This window comes from Palaemon carinicauda, chromosome 22, assembly GCF_036898095.1.
Source record: "Palaemon carinicauda isolate YSFRI2023 chromosome 22, ASM3689809v2, whole genome shotgun sequence".
NCBI lineage: Eukaryota > Metazoa > Arthropoda > Malacostraca > Decapoda > Palaemonidae > Palaemon > Palaemon carinicauda.
Window position 1 is genome coordinate 101825217 of NC_090746.1, and position 27571 is coordinate 101852787.

The 27571-nt window shown below is 43.1% G+C and overlaps 1 protein-coding gene across 1 annotated transcript; it reads left to right on the plus strand.

The window, feature by feature from the left end:
* Positions 1-26831, plus strand: LOC137616663 (5-hydroxyisourate hydrolase-like). Its single transcript, XM_068346597.1, has 4 exons — positions 1-140; positions 2453-2601; positions 12286-12421; positions 26145-26831. Exons 1-4 carry the CDS (start codon positions 45-47, stop codon positions 26232-26234), a joined length of 471 nt encoding a protein of 156 aa, XP_068202698.1. The 5' UTR covers positions 1-44; the 3' UTR covers positions 26235-26831.
* The last annotated feature ends 740 nt before the right edge of the window (positions 26832-27571 follow it).

Here is a 27571-nt window from a genome sequence, read left to right on the forward strand (position 1 = left end):
TGTGGACCCTGTAGCAATCGTCCATAGTATTTCAGAAAGTTAAAATGGCCTTTCATAACGATCGCTTAAGTGTCTTGGCCAGTCATTTACTTTATAGCAGAGCAATTAATAGTGGAAAAGACCTATCCTTACAGTTTGAGGTATGTGGCATGTCCAAGGTCGTAAGTAGATTTGTAGTTTGAAGGAAAACGCAGTGAATATTGGAATGTGGTGAAGAATTATATAGATAAGTTAATAATTTACAAGTGAAGGACACTCCAAGTACTTTCCTAGTCCTTAAACAGTTTCATGACTGAAACAAACACCACAGAAGGTGTTTAAGTAGCCTAGCCAAAGAAGTAAGTTATGTAAGCATTTTCGTTTTATTATAGTATAGGACAAAATTAGTTATCACATTGTAACTTACTTATTCGAGTAGATGTCTATCAATACAAGGGGTCTATATATGATAGCGGCCACTGATATGTATGGTGACGGCTTACTAAGAATACAGCAGTGTAAGGAGGGTCGCAGGGGGCGTTAGCGCCACCACCCGTTAGGCAAGTAGGTAAGGGCACTGCTGCTAGGTCAGGTTAGCGTGGGCGAAGTTGAAGTTAGTTGGTGTCCATATTTTATGCTCGCTGGAGGAACTGGCCGCTAATATACAAAAGCTCCAAATACAATATTTAGAACCCCATATGCTATTGTCGGCAGCCACGATTTAAAGTTTAAGGGCTACTTATAAATGGTAGAAGTAAGGGACAGTGACAATGCCTTAGCAGGACTATGTCCTAGAGACTGACTATATATCCATAAAATCTGCACCCTAAATGCTCTCTCCAGTTATAGAAGACCCTTTTTTGAATGTTTTCAGATGGTCCGACGTTCTACATAGGCTTCGGTGTTTTGAACGTTTTTTTTTATGGTGATATCTGGTGGAATCTAAGTTTTTTTTATCTATTGTAGTCGACCCACCTACATGTTCCTATAAACTACAAAATGTCAACAAGTTAGTATCAATAACCTAAAGTAAGACCAGCATAGTTTGTATCTAAAGGTGTTTCAGACTTTTTTTTATGATAACCAGCAAATACCCATGTCCTTTTTAGTTACGGTAATTAACCCACCATAACTTACAAACTAAGGGTTTCCCCTGTTTCATCAGAAATGCTCAAAACACCATATACCACAGTACAGTAGTCTCATTTTTCTGTAATGGGTATTGTATTAGTCTATAATTTTACCAGTTTTTCAAAGGTAGACATCAACAATTTTGGGGTTAGACCCAAGGTATGAGTGCTGTCTTGGTTTGCTTTTTCTATCAATAGGATTGCCCATACATTTAAATTTAAGGTAGTCCAAATGTTATACTGTAATACATTGTTGCGTGTATATGATTATTTATTACTATTACAGTAACATAATCTTGCTCTTTCTACTTCAGTTTCTACTTTCCTCTTGGTAAGTGTAGAAGAGACTCTTTAGCTAAGGTAAGCAGCTCTTCTAGGCGAAGGACACTCCAAAATCAAACCACTGTTCTCTAGTCATGGGTAGTGCTATAGCCTCCGTACCATGGTCTTCTACTGTCTTGGATTACCGTTCTCTTGCTTGAGGGTACACTCGGTCACACTAGTCTATCTAATTTCTCTTTTTCTTGTTTTTTAAAGTTTTTATAGTTTATATTGGAGTATTTATTTAGATGTTGTTGCTGTTCTTAAAATATTTAATTTTTCCTTATTTCCGTTCCTCACTGAGCTATTTTCCCTGGGCTTATAGCATCCTGCTTTAATAACTAGGGTGGTAGCTTACCAAGTAATAATAATAATAATAATAATAGACCTTCTTGCATGCAAATTTTCTCAAAACGCTCGGTTGTCCCGTAAAAAAATAAATCAAACTTCTTAAGGATAGGTCTCCTATTAAAGAATGAAGGTTTATAATTGTGTAGGAAATAATCACAAATTTTTTTCATTTTTGTCTTTCCTGACTATAGAAACCTGAAATTCAAGTTTCACTTCCCACCTCATTCACCTCACAATTCATAGGTGAAGCTCAAGTGGCTACTCGGTGAGCTATCAAGGGGTGGGCTTCCCCGCCACCTGTCTGTAATTACCGACATTTATAAATTTTAACGGCCAAGTTTCCAGTTTCACTTAGATAATTTTCTTATTTAAGTATTCAGGTTTGTATAGTTAGGAAAAATAAAAATTAATTCTAAAATCTGTAAAACTGTATTAAGAATCTTAACAGTCATTTCCAACACTTTTTTTGTTACTTACACTCGCAGGTTCTTATCTGTGTTAGTTCTCAAGTCAAATGGCCATCTCTTGGAGATTTACAACAGTATAGATTTGACTATACTGTATATGGAAAATCATTTGTATTGTTCATGATTACAGTAATACTATGCTATGCTTGTAACAGATGTTTCATAGTTATAACTGAAGATAAACTTAAAATATCTTAATTGCAGGAAGTGTCCCAAGGAGCATCACAGTTAATTATGGCAGGTAATCCCATTACGTGTCATGTGTTAGACACAGCAACAGGAAAGCCAGCAGCATCCATGAAGATTTCGTTGCATAGGCAGACCGAGGCTGGATGGCAGGAATTGGTTAGCAAGTAAGTAGAATACGTCTATTTGTAGGGATATGCTGCGTGACTGTGCGGTAAGATGTTTTCATAACTGTTTTTATTACCATATATTTTGTAGCTGGTTAATGGATTTATTATTATATGTACTGTATTGTGGACATTTAATTTTTTTTTTCATGAAATACTAAGAAGTTAAAATTGTAACCCAAAAGAAATTGCTGTATAAGGTGAATTAAAGTAATTTTGGTAGGATTATCTTCATAGCCCTATGCTTCCAAGTTCGTCTTGCCAACCTCATCCGTCTTTCACACGTAAAGCACTTTCATATACTGTATTGTACACATACACAGTTACTCCTGCGCTCACCTTCTGAGAGCACACATTTGCCTTCTAGAAGGCCAAGGATTTGAGAGTTTTGTGTATGCCAGTGCACCCTGGACATAATCGAAGAATTCACTAGATCACTTCGTGTGGGGTTCCCATGGATATGTCTGAGAACGTAGCATATGCACTGGACCCCCACAGATATGTGTTCCGGGTATGTATCTCGTTGTAGTGATCCTGCTAACCCACAATTCAGTAGATGGTCCCAGGAATTACAATAATATAGGAATACTGGGCACCAAGCCTTGTTTTGGCTCTGAACAGGGGTACCAAACAAGCAGGCAAACCTCTGGTGGGATTTTTTCTATATGAACATTACTAGAGTTACATGTTATTACATGATTAAGAAATCTGAGTCAGGTTATTAAAAGAGTAAACTAAGTAAATTATTTACAATAAATAAGTACTGTACAGTATTTAATTTTTAAAGCAAAATAAAAAAAATTGTCTTAAAATGGTAAAAATATCAAGGTTGAAAACAGTTTGTTCCGGTGCAAATACAAAGCTTCGGCCTTTACATAGAGATAACAGCAAAGCTAGAGAACACGGCAGTTAAAAACTTTTATAATGAGGTGTAAACAGATGGCTGGTAATTACTTGGCCAGGAGTGGGAAGCCCCGCCCCTCTGCTTGTGCACTGAGTAGTCATTATAATAGTAGTCATCAGTGGGAACACGTTTTTCCACTGGCGAGAGATTTTTGCAGAATTTTGCTTTCCAGCTTAATTTTCTTCTGTACTCTTGGACACTTATTCTCCGTAATGAAGATACTGTAACAGCATCTGTAGACATTGTCCTTGGGTCAGAGATATGCTTAGTTCATTATTCATGTTGCATAAGATTTTTCATAATTCTGATCATCCTTTGCATTCAGATGTTCCCAGACAGTTCCATCCTGTTCGTAATACTAAGCATGCAGTTAATTCTAATAGTCAGGCCTTCTCAATCATGAGGTTCAATACCACACAGTATTTTTCAATATTAAACTTACCCGATAATCATGTAGCTGTCAACTCCGTTGCCCGACAGAATTCTATGGAGGGATACGCCAGCTATCACAATACTAGAAGGGGGTGTACTTACCAGCGCCACCTGTGGCCAGGTACTCAATCATTTGTTGTTGACACCTCCTCAATTATTCCTCTGTCGTGCTTCCGGCTAGACGTTCTGGGATACGCTCATGGTCTTCGAGTTTATTCATGGATATTTGGTGAAGTATTCTCTTAGATTAACGGCTGTCGCATACTGGAATCCTTTTTATATTAGCTAGTTAGCTTTTATATAAACTTTGATTAACGGTTAATGAATTTTTGCTTGTTTTTGGATCACCCTTTGACTTACTCTTTGAAACAAGATGTCTGACGTTTCGCAAGCTCCCTCCCATAGACGATGTAGGTCTTGCAATAGGCGTATTCCGAAGGTCTCGGTAGATCCTCACACCGCTTGTTCTGACTGTAGGGACAGGCCCTGTCTATTAGAAAATCGGTGTGAGGAGTGCGCCGGACTTTCGGAATTGGTATTTGTACGTCTTTTAAAATATTCATCCAAGTTAGAGAGAACTAGAGTTAGGAGAAGTTCTTCTCACTCTTCTATGTTTTCCTCACCTCATGATCCCCTACCTTTTCCTACCCCTGTAGTGGCTACCCCCGAACCTACTGTGTGCCCTCCGCCTGATATGTCTACTGTTTTGCGTGCTATTCAGGCTTTAGGAGATAAAGTAGAATCAGTGGTAAGTGACCATAAGTCTCTGATGGCCGAGGTTAAAGAACTGAAGGTCAAGAGTGCAGTGGGTGAAAATAGTGCCAGTGCTGTGACGAGTGCTAGTGTCTGTGCAGTGCCAAGTGCTAGTGGTGCCAGTGTGGTGCGTGAGGATTTTTCTGTGCGAGCCAGTCGTCCTCCCAGTCCGGGACCTCTTGCAAGCTCCCATGCCCAGGGGAGAAGCAATGTCGAAGGGCTTAAGGGTTCGACAGGCCTTGTTAGGCGCACAGAATTATCCTCGGTGGTTGCGGGCGTGTCTTCCTTAGACCGTCACTCCCACCTGCAGACGATTGAGCCCGTCTTCTCGTCCGCTGATCTTCATGCAGGGAAGAAACGTTGGTCTCAGGTCTCGAGACCGCTTAAACGTAGAGTTCAGTCAGCGAGTGCTCAGCCAGGTTGCAGTCATTGGCTCAGCTCCGACTCGCCTCTGTCATCGGTCGACTGTACTCCGCCCAAGAGGAGTAAGGTTCTGCCTATACAGACCCCGACTGTGACTTTACCTCAGTCTGTTATCGTTTCTGCCGACCCCAAGTGGACCCTGCTTCAGTCCATGCAAGTTCAGCTTTCGGACTTGATGCGTGAGTGTCGGGCTGAGAGTGTTGCACCTCCTGCACTCCCTCCACCTGTTCTCGCTGCACCTGTGCTCGCCCAGCCTGCACCTGCTCCGCCTGTGCTCGCCCAGCCTGCACCTGCTCCGCCTGGTCGCAGCACCATCTGCCAGGCGTACGATGTTGAACCACTTTCGGAGTTTGCTGTTCACAGTGTTGTTCAGCCTCAGCCTTCTTTAAGGCAACCCTTGCTTTGGGATCAGGAGAGTTACACTCTTCCTCCTCCTCCCCTTGCTGCTCCACCAGTGGTGCAACTCTCGGTTGGGGTACAACAACCTCTCCCCTCCGTGAGTCTGTCTGCTCAACCAGCGCTGCACCGAGTTCAACCCTCATCTAGGCAAGCTCATCTACACCATGCACTTGCGCCTCAGGAGCCTCAGCTTGCTAGAACTTTACCTTGTTCTGCGCAGCCTCAACCTTCTCATGCTCCACTCATCTCTCAGGAACAGGAACGGACTACTCCGCCTCCGTCCTCCGCTCAGCTGGTGCAATCCTTGGGTGCAACTCTTGCTAGGAGTCAACCTCCTTCACCCTTGCACCTGCCTTCTGCTCCGACTGTTGTTCAGCCTATGCAGTCTGAACCTCAGGTTTTCCCTCAAGTTGAGGAAACCTCTGTTGTTGTTCCTACCCGTTCTGACTCTGCGGTTCAGCATTCTGGTCCTTTTGCTTCGCTACCTTCTGCTGATGAAGTGTCGGATGATGAGGAGGCACATCTTGATCCCTCATCAGACGTGGAGGAGTCTAAGCTTTCTCCATTGTCTGTTGATTTTAGAAAGGTCTTGGCTCTACTCAGGGAGCTTTACCCTGACCACTTCGTCTCTGCTGTTCCCCGCTCTCCTCCATCTGAGTTTTCGCTAGGCGTGCAACAAGCTAAGTCGAGCTATACTAAGCTTGTCCTAGCTAGATCCTCCAAGAGGGCCTTAAGGACCTTAGGGGAGTGGCTTCAGTCTAAACAACACCTGGGCAAGACTTCCTTCATGTTCCCTCCAACGAAGCTCGCATCGAAAGGTTGCGTTTGGTATGCCACAGGGGAAGCACCAGGCTTGGGAGTTCCTGCCTCTGCCCAGGCTGACTTCTCAAGTCTGGTGGACTCACCTAGGAGGACTGCGATGAGACGCTCGAAGGTTTGTTGGACCTTCTCAGACCTGGATCATCTTCTGAAAGGGTTGTTCAGAGCTTTCGAAATGTTCAACTTTCTCGACTGGTGCCTGGGAGCCCTCAGCAAGAAAACATCTCCTGCGGACAAAGACTCTGCCTTGTTAATTATGTCCTGCATGGATAAGGCCATCAGGGATGGATCGGGTGAGCTAGCGTCGTTATTTGTATCAGGGGTGTTGAAGAAAAGGGAACAACTGTGTACCTTCCTCTCAGCCAGCATTACACCGTGCCAGCGGTCACAGCTCCTTTTTGCTCCACTCTCAAAGTTCCTCTTTCCCGAGGAGCTAGTTAAGGACTTGTCGGCTGCCCTGATACAGAAGGACACGCACGATCTTGTAGCCTCATCGGCTCGTAAGTCTAAGGTTACCACCTCTGTCCCCAAGACTTATCGCTCTCCAGTGGCTGATACCCCGGCCACTAGGTTCATACCGCCCTTTCGTGGTAGAGCCCCCAGCCGAGGAAGCTCCCGTCCAGACTCTCACAGGGGCAAGTCTAAGAAAGGACCCAGGACATCTAAGGGAAAGCACTGACTCTCAGATTCTCCAGACAACAGTAGGAGCCAGGCTCAAGATCTTCTGGCAAGCCTGGGAGAAGAGAGGTGCAGACGCACAGTCTGTCAGTTGGCTGAGGTACGGTTACAGGATTCCATTCTGCCTCAAACTGCCTCTGACCACATCGCCCATCAACCTCTCTCCCAACTACAAAGAAGAGGACAAGAGGCTAGCTTTGCAACAGGAGGTGTCGCTACTTGTGCAGAAGAAGGCAGTGGTTATAGTCCGGGACCATCAATCCCCGGGCTTCTACAACCGTCTCTTTCTTGTGGCCAAAAAGACAGGAGGTTGGAGACCGGTGCTGGACGTCAGCTCTCTCAACGAGTATGTCACCAAGCAGACGTTCACAATGGAGACGACCAAGTCGGTCTTAGCAGCGGTCAGACAGGAGGACTGGATGGTCTCGTTGGACTTGAAAGATGCATACTTTCACGTTCCCATTCATCCAGACTCCCAACCTTTCCTGAGATTCGTTTTCGGAAAGGTTGTCTATCAGTTCCAAGCCCTGTGTTTTGGCCTAAGCACAGCTCCTATGGTCTTTACTCATCTGATGAGGAATGTAGCGAAATTCCTGCACTTATCGAACATCAGAGCCTCCCTCTACCTAGACGACTGGCTGTTGAGAGCCTCCACGAGTCGTCGTTGTCTGGAGAACCTCTCTTGGACTTTAGATCTAATCAGAGACCTAGGTCTATTAGTCAATATAGAGAAATCTCAACTCATTCCCTCCCAATCCATTGTGTACCTGGGAATGGAGATTCAGAGTCGGGATTTTCGGGCTTTTCCATCGGCCCCCAGGATAAACCAAGCCCTACAGTGCATCATGAGCATGCTGAAGAGGAGCAATTGCTCAGTGAGACAGTGGATGAGTCTCACAGGGACCCTCTCATCTCTGGCCCTGTTTGTCGAGCTAGGGAGACTCCACCTCCGCCCTCTTCAATTCCATCTTGCAGCTCATTGGGACAAGGGCTCGACTCTAGAAGCAGTCTCTATCCCTATCAATCAAGAGATGAAGACCACTCTCCGGTGGTGGAAGCACAATCTTCTTCTCAAGGAGGGTCTATCATTGGCCATCCAGACCCCCCATCTTCATCTCTTCTCGGATGCATCGGACTCGGGCTGGGGTGCGACCTTGGACGGACGGGAATGCTCAGGAGTATGGAACAAGGAACAAGGATTACTCCACATCAACTGCAAGGAACTGTTAGCAGTCCATCTTGCCCTGTTGAACTTCAAGTCCCTCCTGCTAGGCAAAGTGTGGAGGTGAATTCAGACAACACCACAGCCTTGGCTTACATCTCCAAGCAAGGAGGGACCCATTCGAGGAGCCTTTACGAGATCGCAAGGGACCTCCTCATTTGGTCAAGAGGTCTAAACCTCACACTGGTCACGAGGTTCATCCAGGGCGATATGAATGTTTCAGCGGATCGCCTCAGCAGAAGGAATCAGGTCATTCCCACGGAATGGACCCTCCACAAGAGTGTGTGCAACAGACTTTGGACGTTGTGGGGTCAACCTACCATAGACCTGTTTGCCACCTCCATCACCAAGAGACTTCCGCTTTATTGTTCCCCTGTTCCAGACCCTGCAGCGGTTCATGTAGATGCTTTTCTTCTGAACTGGTCCCATCTCGACCTGTACGCATTCCCTCCGTTCAAGATTATAAACAAAGTTCTGCAGAAATTCGTCTCGCACGAAGGGACACGGCTGACGCTGGTTGCTCCCCTTTGGCCTGCAAGAGAATGGTACACAGAGGTACGTCAATGGCTAGTCGACTTCCCCAGGACTCTACCTCTAAGAGTGGACCTTCTACGTCAACCACACGTAGACAGGTTGCACCCAAACCTCCACGCTCTTCGACTGACTGCCTTCAGACTGTCGAAAGATTCGCTAGAGCTAGAGGCTTTTCGAAGGAGGCAGCCAGTGCGATTGCCAGAGCTAGAAGAATTTCCACTCGTAGAGTCTACCAGTCTAAGTGGGAGGTCTTCCGAAGCTGGTGTAGAGCCAATTCAATATCCTCTACCAATACCTCTGTGATCCAAATAGCTGACTTCCTTCTTCATCTTAGGAATGAGAGATCCCTTTCAACATCTACGATTAAAGGGTATAGGAGCATGTTGGCCTCAGTCCTCCGCCACAGGGGTTTGGACCTGTCTTCCAACAAGGACCTTCAAGACATTCTCAAGTCTTTTGAGACGTCTAAAGAACGTCGTCTTTCCACTCCAGGCTGGAATCTGGACGTAGTCTTAAGGTTCCTTATGACATCTAGGTTCGAACCTCTCCAGTCAGCTTCCTTCAAGGATCTTACCCTCAAGACTGCTTTTCTCGTTTGCCTTGCAACAGCTAAGAGAGTCAGTGAGGTTCATGCCTTCAGCAAGAACATTGGTTTCACAACCGAATCAGCTACATGTTCTTTTCAGCTTGGATTCCTAGCAAAGAACGAGCTTCCTTCACGTCCTTGGCCTAGATCGTTCGAAATACCTAGCCTCTCCAACATGGTAGGTAACGAACTAGAGAGAGTTCTTTGCCCTGTCAGAGCTCTCAAATATTATCTGAAGAGGTCTAAACCTATTCGAGGACAGTCAGAAGCCTTATGGTGTGCCATCAAGAAACCCTCGAGACCCATGTCCAAGAATGGGCTTTCGTACTATATAAGGCTTCTGATCAGAGAAGCACATTCTCACTTAAAGGAGGAAGACCTTGCATTGCTGAAGGTAAGGACCCACGAAGTAAGAGCTGTAGCTACTTCGTTGGCCTTTAATAAAAACCGTTCTCTGCAGAGCATTATGGATGCAACCTATTGGAGGAGCAAGTCAGTGTTTGCATCATTTTATCTGAAAGATGTCCAGTCTCTTTACGAGAACTGCTACACCCTGGGACCATTCGTAGCAGCGAGTGCAGTAGTAGGTGAGGGCTCAGCCACTACATTCCCATAATCCCATAACCTTTTTAACCTTTCTCTTGAATACTTTTATTGTTGTTTTTATGGTTGTTACGGTAGGCTAAGAAGCCTTCCGCATCCTTGGATTTGGCGGGTGGTCTATTCATTCTTGAGAAGCGCCTGGGTTAAAGGTTTGGTAGAGGTCCTTTAGTAGGGTTGCAACCCCTTGTACTTTGGCACCTTTGGGTTGATTCAGCCTCCAAGAGGAACGCTGCGCTCAGTAAGGAAGACGAACTTTAAATAAAAGGCAGAGTAACGGTTCTATTCGACTTCCTTACCAGGTACTTATTATTTCATTGTTATTTGAGATAACTGTTATATGAAATTTGGGATACTTAGCTATCCTTTAATCATGTACACTGGTTTTCACCCACCTCCCTGGGTGTGAATCAGCTACATGATTATCGGGTAAGTTTAATATTGAAAAATGTTATTTTTATTAATAAAATAAATTTTTGAATATACTTACCCGATAATCATGATTTAATCGACCCTCCCTTTCCTCCCCAGAGAGAACCAGTGGACCGAGGAATAATTGAGGAGGTGTCAACAACAAATGATTGAGTACCTGGCCACAGGTGGCGCTGGTAAGTACACCCCCTTCTAGTATTGTGATAGCTGGCGTATCCCTCCATAGAATTCTGTCGGGCAACGGAGTTGACAGCTACATGATTATCGGGTAAGTATATTCAAAAATTTATTTTATTAATAAAAATAACATTTTAGAACTTTTATTCCAGCTGTGACCAAGTTGTGGAATAATCTTCTTAATTGGGTAGTTGAATTGGTAGAATTTCAAAAGTTTAAACTTGCAGCAAATTCTTTTTGTTGAACAGGTGACATAAGTCGTTTTATCTGTTTATATATGAAATATCTGTTTGATGATGTTACTGTTTTTAAAATATTTCAATTGTTCATTATTTCTTGTATCGTTTATTTATTGCCTTATTTCCTTTCCTCACTGGGCTATTTTCCCTGTTGGAGCCCTTGGGCTTATAGCATCTTTCTTTTTCAACTAGGGTTGTAGCTTAGATAATAATAATAATAATAATAATAATAATAATAATGTCTCCTACAGCTCGAAAGGCTGGCCTAAGGTGAATGCAGGAATTTAACCTGTGCTGCCATTTAGTCAAACTTCTCTGAAGTCGGAAGGAACAAGCTTCTTCTCGAAGGAATACCGTATCCTTCTTTGGATACATGCACTTACAAGTATTATGCCTCCTAGCGAGTGCTATTGAATCAGTGTTCCCTGACTGGATTGGAACTTGCGATCAGCTGGCTTTTTAGCGACTTGAACGTTCTTAGCAAGTGAGCATGCTCACCCCTGTGGAGACATGCTTAATGTTAACATGATACTGCTGCTAGAGAGTTATTGGGTCCTTTGAATGGCCAGACAGTACTGCATTGGATCCCTCTCTCTGGTTATGGCCCATTTTTCATTTGCCTACACATATATTGAATAGTCTGGCCTATTCTTTACATATTCTCCTGTCCTCATACACCTGACAACACTGAGATTACTAAACAATTCTTCTTCACCAAAGGGGTTAACTACTGCACTGTAATTCTTCAGTGGCTATTTTTCTCTTGCTAAGGGTAGAAGAGTCTCTTTAGTTATGGTAAGCAGCTCTTCTAGGCAAAAGACACTCCAAAATCAAACCATTTTTCTCTAGTCTTGGGTAGTGCCATAGCCTCTCTACCATGGTCTTCCACTGTCTTGGGTTAGAATTCTCTTGCATGAGGGTACACTTAGGCACACTATTCTATTTAATTTCTCTTCTTCTCTTTTTTAATTTTTTATAGTTTACATAGGAAATATTTATTTTAATGTTACTGTTCTTAAAATATTTTAATTTTTGTTGATTCCTTTCCTCACTGGGCTATTTTTCCTGTTGGGGCCCCTGGGCTTATAGCCTCCTGCTTTTCCAACTGGGGTTGTAGCTTAGCAAGTAATAATGATAATAACAATATTAATAATAATAATAATAATAATAATAATAATAATAATAATAATAATAATAATTCGGGTTTTTATAGCCAGGAAAACTAAAAATTACTTTTAAAATTAATTTTATATATGTACTTGCTCACATAATCATGTGTTCAAACTTTTTTTCTCAGACAAAGTAATTCATGTTTTTAGGTGATTATATATGTAGTTATTTTACCATATTAGATATAGATTATATTATCCTATTGGCTAAGTTCCCTAGTATTATTGTCAATTTGTCTGTATGAAGAACTATGGTACATTAACTAGTTAGTGTTAAAAATATTAAATTATAAACCTAACATCTCTTTATATTTCAGGGTTACAAACAGTGATGGGCGTGCTGGTCAGTTCCTTAGCCAGGAGGCCTTTACCAAAGGAATCTACAAGATGTATTTCGACACAGCAGACTACTTTAAGCAGCAGAATACAAAGGGGTTCTACCCTTATGTAGAGGTAAATATAATATTTTATGTTCTAGGTTATAAGTAATATCTTGACTGAATTGTGCAAGGGCTGTACAGTGAAACTTAGCCCACTTAGTTATCCAAAGTATAACAAGAAAGGAAGTTTTTCCACTTTCATCTGATGTGTATGGTCTGAATTTGTTTATACTTCCTTGAGGAACACCAGATATAACATTCACACTCATTATTATGTCCTTCAATAACAACTTTTTGCATGCTATTGCTGTACTTAAAAAGTGAATACCTGTCATCATCATCATCATAGCTGTCATTTGACATAGTGTACTACTATGTCAAAGACCTCAATGATTTCTCAAATGAGGAACTAGTCAAATTTTAGATCCACACCCACTTTCACAGTGTGGGCGCACATTATGAGGAAGTAGTGGAATTTGTGGGTTTTCATATTGAGCTGATCTCCTTGCTCTTTTTCATCATTATCCTGTTTACGTTTTCTCTGGAGTGCATGAATGCCTTCTTTTATTTTTGGCCTCCAAGCAGTGCAGTCACGTGCATCTCTTTTCCAGGATTTATAATTGATGTCACATATTTGTATTTAGACAGTCCTTGAAATGCTTTCTCTATCCACCCACACTTCAGGTTTCCTCACTTAAGTCTGAGTATAATATTTGTTTTGGAATGGAGGTGTTCTTCATTTTGACTACATGGCCAGTCAATCTTCATGGACTCCGAGCGATAAGGGCTTCGACACCCAAGCAATTTGACTTCTCAAATGCTACTGTTTGTCTGATTATCTTGCCAAATGATTTTTAGGACTTTTTGCATGCTGCGTAGATGGAATTTTTCAAGTTTTTATGCGACGTTTGTATGTGGTCCAAGTCTCTAAGGCTTAAAGAAGAATACTCTAGGAAGAGCAACTGAGCAATAGACCATTATTTTGTTTGGAATTCCTTAAGTTATGCTAAGAATAGACCCAACTACTCCCAACTATTTGAGTTTGAAAACAAGGGCAGCATTAAAATCAAGGCCAATCATACAAATTTCCTGACCACAATCTACGGATTTTTGTACAGCAATGGAAATTGTAAGAAAGGCATTACATGATCTAAGGCCTTTGCCCAAACCAAATTGCAAACTAGGGAACAGATTGTTACCTTCAGCACACCTATTTGAACATCTTGCCAGAAGATATTAAATTTTTTATTGATAATGTGCCAGTTATGGAAAAAGGGCGGTAATCAGCCAGGCTAGAGCTACCGCAAAATCTTTTACCTATTGTAGTAACATTACCAATTCTCCAACAAGTGCAGAAAGAACCTCTTCCTGCTAACTTGTGAAAGATTACAAACAACCTAGGAGCTAAGAAAAGGCAGTCTCTATAAAAAAGGAAAAATACCATTTGGAACCTTATATTGGTAATAAGCCAAGGTCTTTTGCATCATATACAGTACTCCGATTCAGTTACAGTATCTATGTTGATCACTTGTGATCACATGTTCTCCAGATTACTTACATACTGTGCATTAAGATCTCTTCCCCTGGTTTAGTTAGCAATTATTACCTGGAATATGCATGAGAATTATTTTTAGATCATGATCTGTATTCCATTTGTATTAAATTAGGTGTAATACAGTGAACCCTCGCTACTTCGCGGTTCGACAATCGCGGATTCACCACTTCGCGGATTCACCACTTCGCGGGGTTTTTCCATAACCCATATATATATACATATCGCGGATTTTCCGGAAAATTCGAAAATACCGCGAAATCTGAAGACCCCCAAATACGATATTTTGTTACCTGTAATTCCATTAATACTGTAATTAGTAATATCTGCTCTTACTGATTGTTCATTGCATTACATATGATATATAATTCAGCACAGAAAGAAATAAAACACGAAAAGAGAATGTGATCATACGATAATTCAGTACGTAGTAAAATTAAATCGAACATGAAACGCAAATCAGATGCAGTCATACCATATTAGAATGGTGTGTACTGTAATGGATGTGCTTCTTTTCCATGAATCTTTTGTATGTATACGTACGTAGTACAGTACTGCATCCAATAATATTCTTTGTTGCAAAAATCACATTTCGAATAAGCGTACGAGAGAGAGAGAGAGAGAGAGAGAGAGAGAGAGAGAGAGAGCGAGAGAGAGAGAGGCGTAAAATAGCGTACGTAAATTTTTATTATTATTGTTATTATTATTATTATTGTTGTTGTTGTTAATAAAATTATTATTATTATTATTATCATTATTATTATTATTATTACTGTACAGTATTATTATCATTATTTATTATTATTACGGTATTGTACTTAATCTACGTACGTTCAGTATGCGCGGGGCATCTTCTATGAGTAACCAACGCATCATAGTACTGTAAGACGGGTTGTGATTGGTTCAAGCGCTGATAGATGACGAATCAGAACTCAAGTTTTGTTATCTAGCTTGTGATTGGTGTTTTGCCCGCATCTTCTACCCGCAGCATCAAAGTTCTCGCGGGGCTGGATCGTTCACTTTCTCTTAACGCGTATCGCTGAGTAGACGTTCTTAAGTTTGTGAAGTTTAATCTGTGCTGTGTGCGACCTTTTTAAGTTGAACTTTTTGTTACAGTACTGTACGTAAATCCTACTGTAATGGCTCCCAAGCGTTCTGCTTCTCTTAAGGCTGGTAGTGAGCCTAAACGCCACCGAAGGATGATGACGATAGCTGAGAAGGTTACGCTTCTCGACATGTTAAAAGATGGTAGAAGTTACGCGGCCGCCGGCCGCCATTTTGGCATCAACGAATCCACCGTTCGCTATATCAAAAAGGACGAGGCGAACATTAGAAAGACGGCTGCAATCACCTTTAGCAGATCAGCGAAGCGAGTCGTTACAACGCGTAATAAAACGATCGTACGCATGGAAGGTGCTTTAGCTGTGTGGATTGCCGACTGCCGGAAGAAGAACATAGCGTTGGATACGAACACCATCCAAACAAAGGCTTTGAGTTTATATGAGAATTTTGCTGCAAAGGAACCTAAAGACGACGACGGCAACCATGCTGAAGATGATGATGATGCAGATGATCCTCAACCAGGGACATCCACTGATTCCCAGCCTCAGAAACGTTTTTCCGCAAGCAAAGGATGGTTCGCGAAGTTTCAGAAACGCTTCGCCCTGAAAAGCGTTTCCCTGCATGGGGAGTCTGCTTCCGCTGACACTGCCGCTGCTGAAACTTACGTGAACCAGACGTTCAAGAATATTATCGCCGAAGGTGGATACAAGCCGGAACAAGTCTTTAATATGGATGAGACTGGCTTGTTTTGGAAGAGAATGCCGTCGCGAACTTTCCTGTTCAAAGAGGAAGCCAAAGCCTCTGGCTTTAAGGCATTCAAGGATCGCGTTACCCTCGTGATGTGTGGCAATGCTGCTGGATTTTTGTTAAAGCCGGGGCTTATTTATAAGTCGAAAAATCCTCGCGCTTTGAAAAATAAAAATAAGAATCTCCTTCCCGTGTACTGGATGCATAATCAAAAAGCATGGATTACGAAGATGCTGACCTCCAACTGGTTCCACCAGTGTTTTATCCCGCAAGTCAGCAAATATCTCGTAGAGAAGGGCTTGCCATTCAAGATCCTTCTCCTTATGGATAACGCTGGTGGACACGCAACTGACCTGTCGCATGAGGGCATTCAGGTTGAGTTCCTGCCACCCAACACCACGTCATTAATTCAACCGATGGACCAGGGGGTTATCAGGGCGTTCAAGGCCCTCTACACGAAGAATACCTTGGCGGACCTCGTTGCGTGTGTGGATGCTGCCCAAGATGACGAGGATGAAGATTTCAACTTGAAGGTGTACTGGCGGCAGTACACCATAGCCACGTGCCTGCAGAATATTCAGAAGGCACTTCAAGAGATGAAACCTGCAACTGTGAATGCGAGCTGGAAGAAGTTGTGGCCCGATATTGTTTACGACGACAAGGGATTTACTCCGTCGGAAATCCAACACTCTGCAATACGGAAATCTGTGCAGTTGGCTGCCATAATTGGAGGTGACGGGCTTGGCGACATGACGACTGAAGACGTCGACGAGTTGTTGGACTGCCATTCCCAGCCCCTAACTGACGCAGACCTCGAAGACCTGACGAAATCGGCAAGTGAGGAAGAGAGTGATACCCAGGAAGAGACCCAAGAAAATGTCAAAGAAACGGGCTTAACATTAGAACGGCTTGCCAAGTTCTGCAACCATATCAAGGAGGCGAAAGAAATGTTACAAGAGTGGGACGAGGATATGGTTCGCTCGATCCAATTCTCCAACAAGGTCGATGACATCATGACTCCCTACAGGATGCTCTTGTATCGAAAAAAGAAGCAGCGGCAACAACTTCCGATCACAATGTTCTTCCAGCCTCGCAAAAAAGAGCCAGTTCCTCCTGCTAGTACGCCTTCGGAAGAAATTGAAGAAGTTTCCCAGGAAGAAGTTGAAGAGGTGTCCCAGGAAAAGACACCTCCGTCTGAATAGACGTAAAATACTATCATTGACTGCACAGTAGAACACATCATCAGCTTCATCATCATCATTTCTACTGTGCAGCAAATTCATCGCCATCACCATTCAAGTTTTTCTTCAATTTCTTTCGTGGTGAGTACAGTAACAATGTTTATTTTTTACTTTAATATTCTTACTGCCTGTTTTATAGTTTAGTAATGTACGTACTGTATGCATTAAGTTAAAGGGAAGGTTTTAAAAGTCTACATGTTGTAACCTATCATATTTTTTTTGTTTAAAATTTACATTTACGTACGTAAAACAATCTCTCTCTCTCTCTCTCTCTCTCTCTCTCTCTCTCTCTCTCTCTCTCTCTCTCTCTCTCGTAAATTGTTTTCCTGCTTTGCTACGTACAATACTGTATAATTTATATTTGTAAGGTAACATATTTTGTAAATGCTTTTACTGTAAATACTGTATGTACTGTATCATTATTTATCACTATCATCATGCGCGTTAAATGCCTTGTTTGTTCTGAGCGTGGTTGTTTACTGAGCGTACACGCCGTCGTTTCAGGCGGCGTCATAAAGAAAAAGATTTCATTTGGAAGTCCTAAGAAAAATACGTAAACTAAAACATTGGTAATATAAAAATCAACATACAGTACTGTATAATCAATATAATCGATGCAAAAACTAACCTATACATATATGTGTACACTAAATGAGTTTGTTTCTTCATTATGATCAGAGATGAACGTAAACAAAACATTGGTTGCCATTTTTTATCGTGCTTTTTAGGTGTTTAGGAAACGCATGATATAAAATCGCCTTTAATATTTGTGCCTGTTTTAGTTTAGGGTGCTGTAGTACATGCATTAAGTGTTCTGTACATTAAAGGGTGGTTTGTTAACAGTACTACGTACAAGGGAAGGTTTTAAAAGTCCGAATATACATGTTAAATAAATAGGTAAATATGATGTCACTACTTCGCGGATTTTCACCTATCGCGCCCGCGTCTGAAACCTATCTACCGCGATAAACGAGGGTTCACTGTACTGTACTGTGATTTGAATACTTGTTGCGAAGAGTGCGTTTCATTCTTGGTACCACTCATGGTACCATGATATGAGAATACATGTTAGAGAGGCAAGGGAGCATGCTAGAAATAGGAATAAATGGCGAGCGATTGTGACGCAGTTCCGGTAGGCCCCGTTGGTTCCTCCGGTCGCCTTGGTCACTGCTGAGGTAGCAGCAGTAGACGATTCAGCCAATGAAACTTCATTTGTGGTGGATAAAGGGAGAGGGTGGGCTGTGGCACCCTAGCAGTAACAACCAAACTTGGCTGAATCCCTCGTCAGGCTGGGGGGAATGAAGAGACCAAAAGTCCCCTGTTGTTCCTTTTTTTTTATGTTGGCTACCCCCCCAAATTGGGGGAAGTTTCTTGGTAGATAGAATAGACCACTCATGGAAAAATGTCTCAATGGTTGCCAATCAAGTAAACAGCCCTAGCGCAAAAGAAAACTTGCTGTTAGATCAAGGGAGAACCCAGGGAAGACTGGGCTATTTGACTATAGCAGGTATGACAACAATAATGATACAACTCCACCTTTGGACAACACTCAAGTCCAGACATCCGATTGTTTTGAGGTTCTCAAGCTATTAAAATTAGTTGCTTCCTTTGTTAAAATACAGAAGTCTAGTGACTCCTCCCTTAGATATAACAATTCTTGTCCTTCACTCCCTTTTTTCCAAATCTAACTAGCCCCCAAAATCATTCTGATATTAATAGCTTTTTATTCGGAAAAGGTACTGAAAATATGCTAGGATCTACAGATTCGAAAGCCTCACACAAGAGCCTCAAAATCTTACATAATTTAGGTCTTTTTGCTGCTAAACCTTTGCATATTTCACAATGCTAGTTGCTGCATAAGGCAATTAGATTGTTATTCTATATTCTCCAGATGTTCATATACTGTACATGCCCACCCTCCTCCTCACTGACTCATGGCATCAAGGGGAAGGATAATATTGACTTTGAAACGTAGATAAAGACTATCTGACATGGAAGATCGGGCTACTCTGGCCACCACTAGAAGGTTTTAATACTTTAAGAGCATATATTTCTTGAAGTGAAAGAAAATGGGAAAATATTAATATTTTCAATATTAAACTTACCCGATAATCATGTAGCTGTCAACTCCGTTGCCCGACAGAATTCTATGGAGGGATACGCCAGCTATCACAATACTAGAAGGGGGTGTACTCACCAGCGCCACCTGTGGCCAGGTACTATAGTACTTCTTGTTGACACCTCCTCAATTTTTCCTCTGTCGTGCTTCCGGCAAGACGTTCTGGGATACGCTTATGATCTTGGAGTATTTCACGGCTTTTGGTGAAGTATTTCTCTCAGATTTCGGCTGTCGCTTTACTGGAAAACTTCTATATTAGCTTAGATAGCTATTATTTAGTCCTGATTAACGGTTAACGATCTTTTGCTTGATTTGGAATCCCCACTTGGCTAACTCTTTTGATTCAAGATGTCTGACATTTCACAAGCCCCCACCCATAGACGATGTAGGTCTTGTAATAGGCGTATTCCGAAGGCCTCGGTAGATCCTCACACCGCTTGTTCTGACTGTAGGGAAAGGCCCTGTCAGTTAGAAGATCGATGTGAGGAATGCGCCGGACTTTCGGAACTTGATTTTGTCCGTCTTCTTAAGTATTCAACCAAGTTAGAGAGAGAGAGAGTTAGGAGGAGTTCTTCTCACTCTTCACTTTTTTCCTCACCTCATGATCCCCTACCTTTTCCTCCCCCTGTAGTGGCTACCCCCGAACCTACTATTTGCCCTCAACCTGATATGTCTGTTGTTTTGCGTGCCATTCAGGCTTTAGGTGACAAAGTAGAGTCAGTGGTTAGTGATCACAAGTCTCTTATGGCCGAAGTCAAGGAACTTAAGGTCAAGAGTGCAGTGGGTGGTATTAGTGCCAGTGCTGTGACGAGTGCTAGTGTCAGTGCAGTGCCAAGTGCTAGTGTCAGTGTCAGTGTGGTGCGTGAGGATACTTCTGTGCGTGCCAGTCGTCCTCCCAGTCCGGGACCTCTTGCAAGCTCCCAAGCCCAGGGGAGAAGCAATGTCGAAGGGCAAAAGGGTTCGGCAGGCCTTGATCGGCGCACAGAAGTATCCTCGGTGGTTGCGGGCGTGTCTTCCAGAGACCGTCACTCCCACCTGCAGACGATTGAGCCCGTCTTTTACTCGTCTGCTGATCAATTGTCAGGGAAGAAACGTTGGACTCAGGTCTCAAGACCACTCAAACGCAGAGTCCAGACCTCAAGAGCTCAACCTGGCTGCAGTCATTGGATCAGCTCTGACTCGCCGCAGTCATCAGTTGAATGCACTCCTCCTAAGAGGAGTAAGGTGGTGCCGCAACAGATCTCTGCTGTTAAGGCTTTACCTCAGCAGACCTTAGTGTCTGCCGACCCCAAGTTGACTCTACTGCAGTCCATGCAGTCACAACTTGCGGTCTTGATGCGTGAGTGTCAGGCTGAGAAGGTTACACCTCCTCCTGCGATCGCTCCGCCTAACCGCAGTACTGCCTGCCAGGCGTACGATGTTGAGGCTCCTCAGGATACCTTACCACGCTCTGAGTTTACTGTTTCCAGTGGTGTGCAGCTCCCTCCGCCTTCCTTAAGGCAACCTCAGCAATGGGAACAGGAAGCTTATACCTTACTTCCTCTGCTTCCACTTGCAGTTCCACCAGTGAGGCAACACTCTCTTGAGGTACAACAACCTCTCCCATCCATGAGTCAGACTCCTCAGCTCTCGCTGCAGCGAGCTCAACCCTCCTCAAGGCAAGCACCTCAACACCTTAGCCTTGCGCCTCAGGAACCTCAACTCGCGGGACAATTACTGCGTTCTGCGCAGCCACTACCTCATCGCTCACAGCTCACACCTCAGGAACCTCAACTCGTTCCTCAGGAACCTGCTACTGCGCATCCACCAACCACTCAGCAAGCGCAACTCTTGAGTTCAGACACTCATGCCAGGAGTCAGCCTCCTCCACCCATGCGCCTACCTTCTGCTACTTCTTTTGATCAGCCTTTGCAGCCTGAGCCTCAGGTGTTCCCTCAACAGAGTCTTGAGGAGGAAACCACAAGTATTGTTGTTCCAGCTCGTGCTGATTCTGCTGTTCAGCATACCTTACCGATCTCTTCGCTACACTCTGGTGATGAGGTGTCTGATGATGAGGCTGCACACCTGGATCCCTCATCAGACGTGGATGAATCCAAGTCTTCTCCACCTCCTATTGACTTTCGTAAGGTCTTGGCTCTTTTTAGAGAGGTATACCCAGACCACTTTGTCTCTGCTATCCCCCGCTCTCCGCCATCTGAGTTTTCGCTGGGCATGCAGCCAGCTAAGTCTACATATACTAAGCTCGTCTTAGCAAGGTCCTCTAAGAGAGCGTTAAGGATTTTAGGGGAGTGGTTGCAGTCTAAGCAACAACTTGGAAAGACTTCGTTCATGTTTCCTCCGACTAAGCTCACTTCTAAAGCGGGCGTTTGGTATGCCACAGGAGAGGAACCAGGCTTGGGAGTACCTGCCTCTGCCCAGGCTGACTTCTCAAGTCTGGTAGACTCTCCTCGTAGAACAGCAATGAGGGGCTCTAAGGTTTGCTGGACCTTCTCAGACCTTGATCACCTCCTGAAGGGTGTTTTTAGAGCATTTGAGATGTTCAACTTCCTAGACTGGTGCCTGGGGGCCCTCAGCAAGAAGACCTCCCCTGCGGACAAGGATTCTGCCATGCTCTTAATGTCCTGCATGGATAAGGCCATTAGGGATGGATCTGGCGAGCTTGCATCGATGTTTGTGTCAGGGGTTCTTAAGAAAAGGGAGCAGCTTTGTACCTTCCTTTCCTCCAGCATCACACCTTGTCAAAGGTCTCAACTCCTTTTCGCTCCGCTCTCGAAGTTCCTTTTTCCCGAAGAGCTTGTTAAGGACTTGTCTGCTGCCCTGATACAAAAGGACACACATGATCTTGTGGCCTCATCGGCTCGTAAGACTAAGGTTGCTACCTCAGTCCCCAGGACTTATCGCACCCCAGTGGCTGATACTCCTGCTACGAGGTTCATTCCGCCCTTTCGTGGTAGAGCCCCCAGCCGAGGAAGCTCCCGTCCAGACTCTTCCAGGAGCAAGTCTAGGAAAAGTTCCAAGGCTTCTAAAGGAAAAAACTGACTCTCCGCATCTCCAGACAGCAGTAGGAGCCAGACTCAAGTTCTTCTGGCAAGCCTGGGAAAAGAGAGGTGCAGACGCCCAGTCTGTCAGTTGGCTGAGGGAGGGTTACAGGATACCATTCTGCCGCAAACCCCCTCTGACCACATCTCCCATCAACCTCTCTCCCAACTACAAAGAAGAGGACAAGAGGCTAGCGTTGCACCAGGAGGTGTCGCTCCTTGTACAGAAGAAGGCAGTGGTTATAGTCCGGGACCATCAATCCCCGGGCTTCTACAACCGTCTCTTTCTGGTGGCCAAGAAGACAGGAGGTTGGAGACCGGTGCTGGACGTCAGCGCGCTCAATGCGTATGTCACCAAGCAGACGTTCACGATGGAGACGACGAAGTCGGTCCTAGCAGCGGTCAGGCAGGAGGACTGGATGGTCTCGTTGGACCTGAAAGATGCCTACTTTCACGTTCCTATTCATCCAGACTCCCAACCTTTCCTGAGATTCGTTTTTGGAAAGGTTGTCTACCAATTCCAAGCCCTGTGTTTTGGCCTAAGCACAGCTCCTATGGTGTTTACGCATCTGATGAGGAATATAGCAAAATTCCTCCACTTATCGGACATCAGAGCCTCCCTTTACTTAGACGACTGGCTGTTGAGAGCCTCCACGAGTCGTCGCTGTCTGGAGAGTCTCAACTGGACTTTGGACTTAATCAAAGAACTGGGTCTGTTAGTCAACCTAGAAAAGTCTCAGCTCATTCCCTCCCAATCCATTGTGTACCTGGGAATGGAGATTCGGAGTCAGGATTTTCGGGCTTTTCCATCGGCCCCAAGGATAAGCCAAGCCCTAGATTGCATCATGAGCATGCTGAAGAGGAGCAGTTGCTCGGTGAGACAGTGGATGAGTCTCACAGGGACCCTTTCATCGCTGGCCCTGTTCGTCGAGCTAGGGAGACTCCACCTCCGCCCTCTTCAATTCCATCTTGCAGCTCATTGGGACAAGGGTTTGACTCTCGAAGCAGTCTCTATCCCAGTCACCAAAGAGATGAAGACCACTCTCTTGTGGTGGAAGACCAATCTCCTTCTCAGGGAGGGCCTATCGTTGGCCATTCAGACCCCCAATCTTCATCTCTTCTCAGATGCATCGGACTCGGGCTGGGGCGCGACCTTGAACGGACAGGAGTGCTCGGGAACGTGGAACGAGGAACAGGGAACGCTCCACATCAACTGCAAGGAGCTACTAGCAGTTCATTTAGCCCTGTTGAACTTCAAGTCCCTCCTGCTAGGCAAGGTGGTGGAGGTGAACTCTGACAACACCACAGCCTTGGCTTACATCTCCAAGCAAGGAGGGACCCATTCGAGGAGCCTATACGAGATCGCAAGGGACCTCCTCATTTGGTCAAGAAGTCAAAACCTCACGTTAGTCACGAGGTTCATTCAGGGCAACATGAACGTCTCAGCAGATCGCCTAAGCAGAAGGGATCAGGTCATTCCCACGGAATGGACCCTCCACAAGAGTGTGTGCAACAGACTTTGGACCTTGTGGGGTCAGCCTACCATAGATCTGTTTGCCACCTCCATGACCAAGAGACTTCCGCTGTACTGTTCCCCAGTTCCAGACCCAGCAGCAGTTCATGTGGATGCTTTTCTGCTGAACTGGTCCCATCTCGACCTTTACGCATTTCCACCGTTCAAGATAATAAACAAAGTCCTTCAGAAGTTCATCTCGCACGAAGGGACACGGCTGACGCTGGTTGCTCCCCTTTGGCCTGCAAGAGAATGGTTCACAGAGGTACTTCAATGGCTGGTCGACGTCCCCAGGACTCTCCCTCTAAGAGTGGACCTTCTACGTCAACCTCACGTAGACAGGTTGCACCCAAACCTCCACGCTCTTCGGCTGACTGCCTTCAGACTGTCGAAAGATTCGCTAGAGCTAGAGGCTTTTCGAAGGAGGCAGCCAGCGCGATTGCCAGAGCAAGAAGGGTTTCCACTCGTAGAGTCTACCAATCTAAGTGGGAAGTCTTCCGGAGCTGGTGTAGAGCCAATGCAGTATCCTCTACCAATACCTCTGTGACCCAAATAGCTGACTTCCTATTACATCTTAGGAATGAGAGATCCCTTTCAGCCCCTACGATTAAAGGGTACAGGAGTATGTTGGCTTCAGTTCTCCGCCACAGAGGTTTGGACCTTTCTTCCAACAAGGACCTTCAAGACATCCTTAAGTCTTTTGAGACTTCTAAAGAGCGTCGTCTACCCACTCCAGGCTGGAACCTAGACGTAGTCTTAAGGTTCCTTATGTCCCCTAGGTTCGAACCTCTCCAGTCAGCTTCCTTCAAGGACCTTACCCTCAAGACTCTTTTTCTCGTCTGCCTTGCAACAGCTAAAAGAGTCAGTGAGGTTCATGCCTTCAGCAAGAACATTGGTTTCACGACCGAATCTGCAACATGTTCTTTACAGCTCGGATTCTTAGCTAAGAATGAACTTCCTTCGCGTCCTTGGCCTAGATCGTTTGAAATACCTAGCCTCTCCAACATGGTAGGTAACGAGCTAGAGAGAGTTCTTTGCCCTGTCAGAGCTCTCAAGTATTATCTTAATAGGTCTAAACCTATTCGAGGACAGTCAGAAGCCTTATGGTGTGCCATCAAGAAACCTTCGAGGCCCATGTCCAAGAACGGGGTTTCGTATTATATAAGGCTTCTGATTAGAGAAGCCCATTCTCACTTAAAGGAGGAAGACCTTGCTTTGCTGAAGGTAAGGACCCACGAAGTAAGAGCCGTAGCTACTTCGATGGCCTTTAATAAAAACCGTTCTCTGCAGAGCATAATGGATGCAACCTATTGGAGGAGCAAGTCAGTGTTTGCATCATTTTATCTTAAAGATGTCCAGTCTCTTTACGAGAACTGCTACACCCTGGGACCATTCGTAGCAGCGAATGCAGTAGTAGGTGAGGGCTCAGCCACTACATTCCCTTAATCCCATAACCTTTTTTAACCTTTCTCTTGAATGCTTTTATTGTTGTTTTTATGGTTGTTACGGTAGGCTAAGAAGCCTTCCGCATCCTTTTGATTTGGCGGGTGGTCAATTCATTCTTGAGAAGCGCCTGGGTTAGAGGTTGTGTAGAGGTCCTTTAGTAGGGGTTGCAGCCCTATATACTTTAGCACCTTTGAGTTGATTCAGCCTCCAAGAGGAACGCTGCGCTCAGTAAGGAAGACGAACTTAAAAAAGAGGCAGAGTAACGGTTCAAGTCGACTTCCTTACCAGGTACTTATTATTTCATTGTTATTTGAGATAACTGTTATATGAAATATGGGATACTTAGCTATCCTTTAATCTTGTACACTGGTTTTCACCCACCCCCCTGGGTGTGAATCAGCTACATGATTATCGGGTAAGTTTAATATTGAAAAATGTTATTTTTATTAGTAAAATAAATTTTTGAATATACTTACCCGATAATCATGATTTAATTGACCCTCCCTTCCTCCCCATAGAGAACCAGTGGACCGAGGAAAAATTGAGGAGGTGTCAACAAGAAGTACTATAGTACCTGGCCACAGGTGGCGCTGGTGAGTACACCCCCTTCTAGTATTGTGATAGCAGGCGTATCCCTCCATAGAATTCTGTCGGGCAACGGAGTTGACAGCTACATGATTATCGGGTAAGTATATTCAAAAATTTATTTTACTAATAAAAATAACATTTTTCAACATTTTACGGCCAAGTGTTGATTAAACCAAGTTTTTGGAGAAAAAGTAACATAACATCAAGAGAGTATAGAAATAATTAATCTTATTAAAATATTTTTTTTTCATTATAATTGTAAATTGTCTCACAATCATTTGTTACTAGACACCAAAAATTTCCGTTAATGTAAATATACAGAAGTACCAGTATAACATTGAGTTTTTGTCCTTTTATATATTCAGCTTAAACATATACAACTTTTAAATTAAACACCAGTGTTTTGTATAGAGCGAGAATTTTTATTTAGTTGGTCAGGTTATTTTTTTTTTAACTTCTAAAATTTTCTAATGTATTTTTGTTTTTGCAGATTGTCTTTGAAATTGAACAGCCAGAGGAGCATTACCACATACCACTGCTTTTAAGTCCATATGGTTACAGTACATACAGGGGTAGCTAAAGAGTTAGCTCTAGTCAGTATGCCTATTAGTCTTCAATATTTTCTAATGAATAAAAACTACTTTGAGGTAAAGTTATGCCAATCCTAGTTTATTCCATTACATTGTTCCCAAGAGGAAAATTTTGTAAATTGTTAAATATCATCCTTTCTGGGGATATAATCATATTTGATATTAAAAATCAGAAAATTAATTTTTTGTCAAGTGATAAATATGCTGTGAAATTATTATACTCCATTTATATTGTTTAGATATATTTCCTTAATTGAAATGATTGTGTAGACCTTTTGAGTATATAATTGTACTCGAGTATTACATTTAAGGCGGCTATGGATGGGTATATTTCTGAAACAAAAATTTTCTCAAGTTGTAAAGTTGATAAGTACTGTATTCCTTTTTGTACTATTAATACAGATATGATCATGTATTGTTCATAAGAGTAAACTAATTTAGTTTCGAAAAACATTATCAGGTAATGAAAGATATTGACTAGCATATACTGTACAGAAAGATAATAGGGAACATGCATTAAAACAAAACAAAAGATTAAAAAAGAGGATTACTGTATAAAGAAGGAATAGAATAAAACAGGAATTCTATGGGCTTCCCTAATATTTTTTCTCGGATAAAGGTTTTATGGGATATCAATATCAGTTTAGTTTATGTAACTATATTAACAATAGGTTAATAACCAGAATTTACGTACAGGGCAAGAAAAAGGTTATAATCAAATTACAAGTTAATGTCAAGCAAGTCATTGGCTTTTAATGGATTTTGAACCCATTTGTATGCATTGAGCCAATCCCTCCAAAATTTGTCACTTTCTCATTCTTGTAATAAGGTTTCTAGTATAGTCTTAAGATAATCAGATATTCTAATATAGAAATATTTGTAACAAACTCATAGAATTTATATTTTTGAAATAGAAAGGGTTTAATACTCCGCTGAAGTATCGTTTAGTCACATGTCTTGCTTTGTGTTAACATGCTTCTTGCAGCTTCTCTTATATTTTCACACTGTTAATTTTTACCTTTTCTAAAATAATAATTCTGTTAGACCACCCCAGTGAGAATTTAAAAACTGACATGGTTGTCTTGTTTAATTATAGAGCATTGAAAAAAGTAATATTTAAGGGCATTTATACAATATATTTTTATACACTGGTGCTAAATGGTGCTTTAAAGATTTACCTACAATGGTGATGGTTTATATTTTCTATTACATTCCATATTTTCTAATACATTCCAATAATCTCAAACAGGACTTTTCATAAGTAAAAATCTTAGCAATGCATAGTTTTTCTTTTGAACTAACCCGTTTAAATGTTGCAATCTTTAAT

Coding starts and splice junctions, on each gene's coding strand:
- LOC137616663 (XM_068346597.1), top strand. CDS start 45: ATGGCCTTTCATAACGATCGCTTAAGTGTCTTGGCCAGTCATTTACTT. Junction 141..2,452: donor ACCTATCCTTACAGTTTGAG/GTATGTGGCATG, acceptor TCTTAATTGCAG/GAAGTGTCCCAAGGAGCATC. Junction 2,602..12,285: donor TGGCAGGAATTGGTTAGCAA/GTAAGTAGAATA, acceptor TTTATATTTCAG/GGTTACAAACAGTGATGGGC.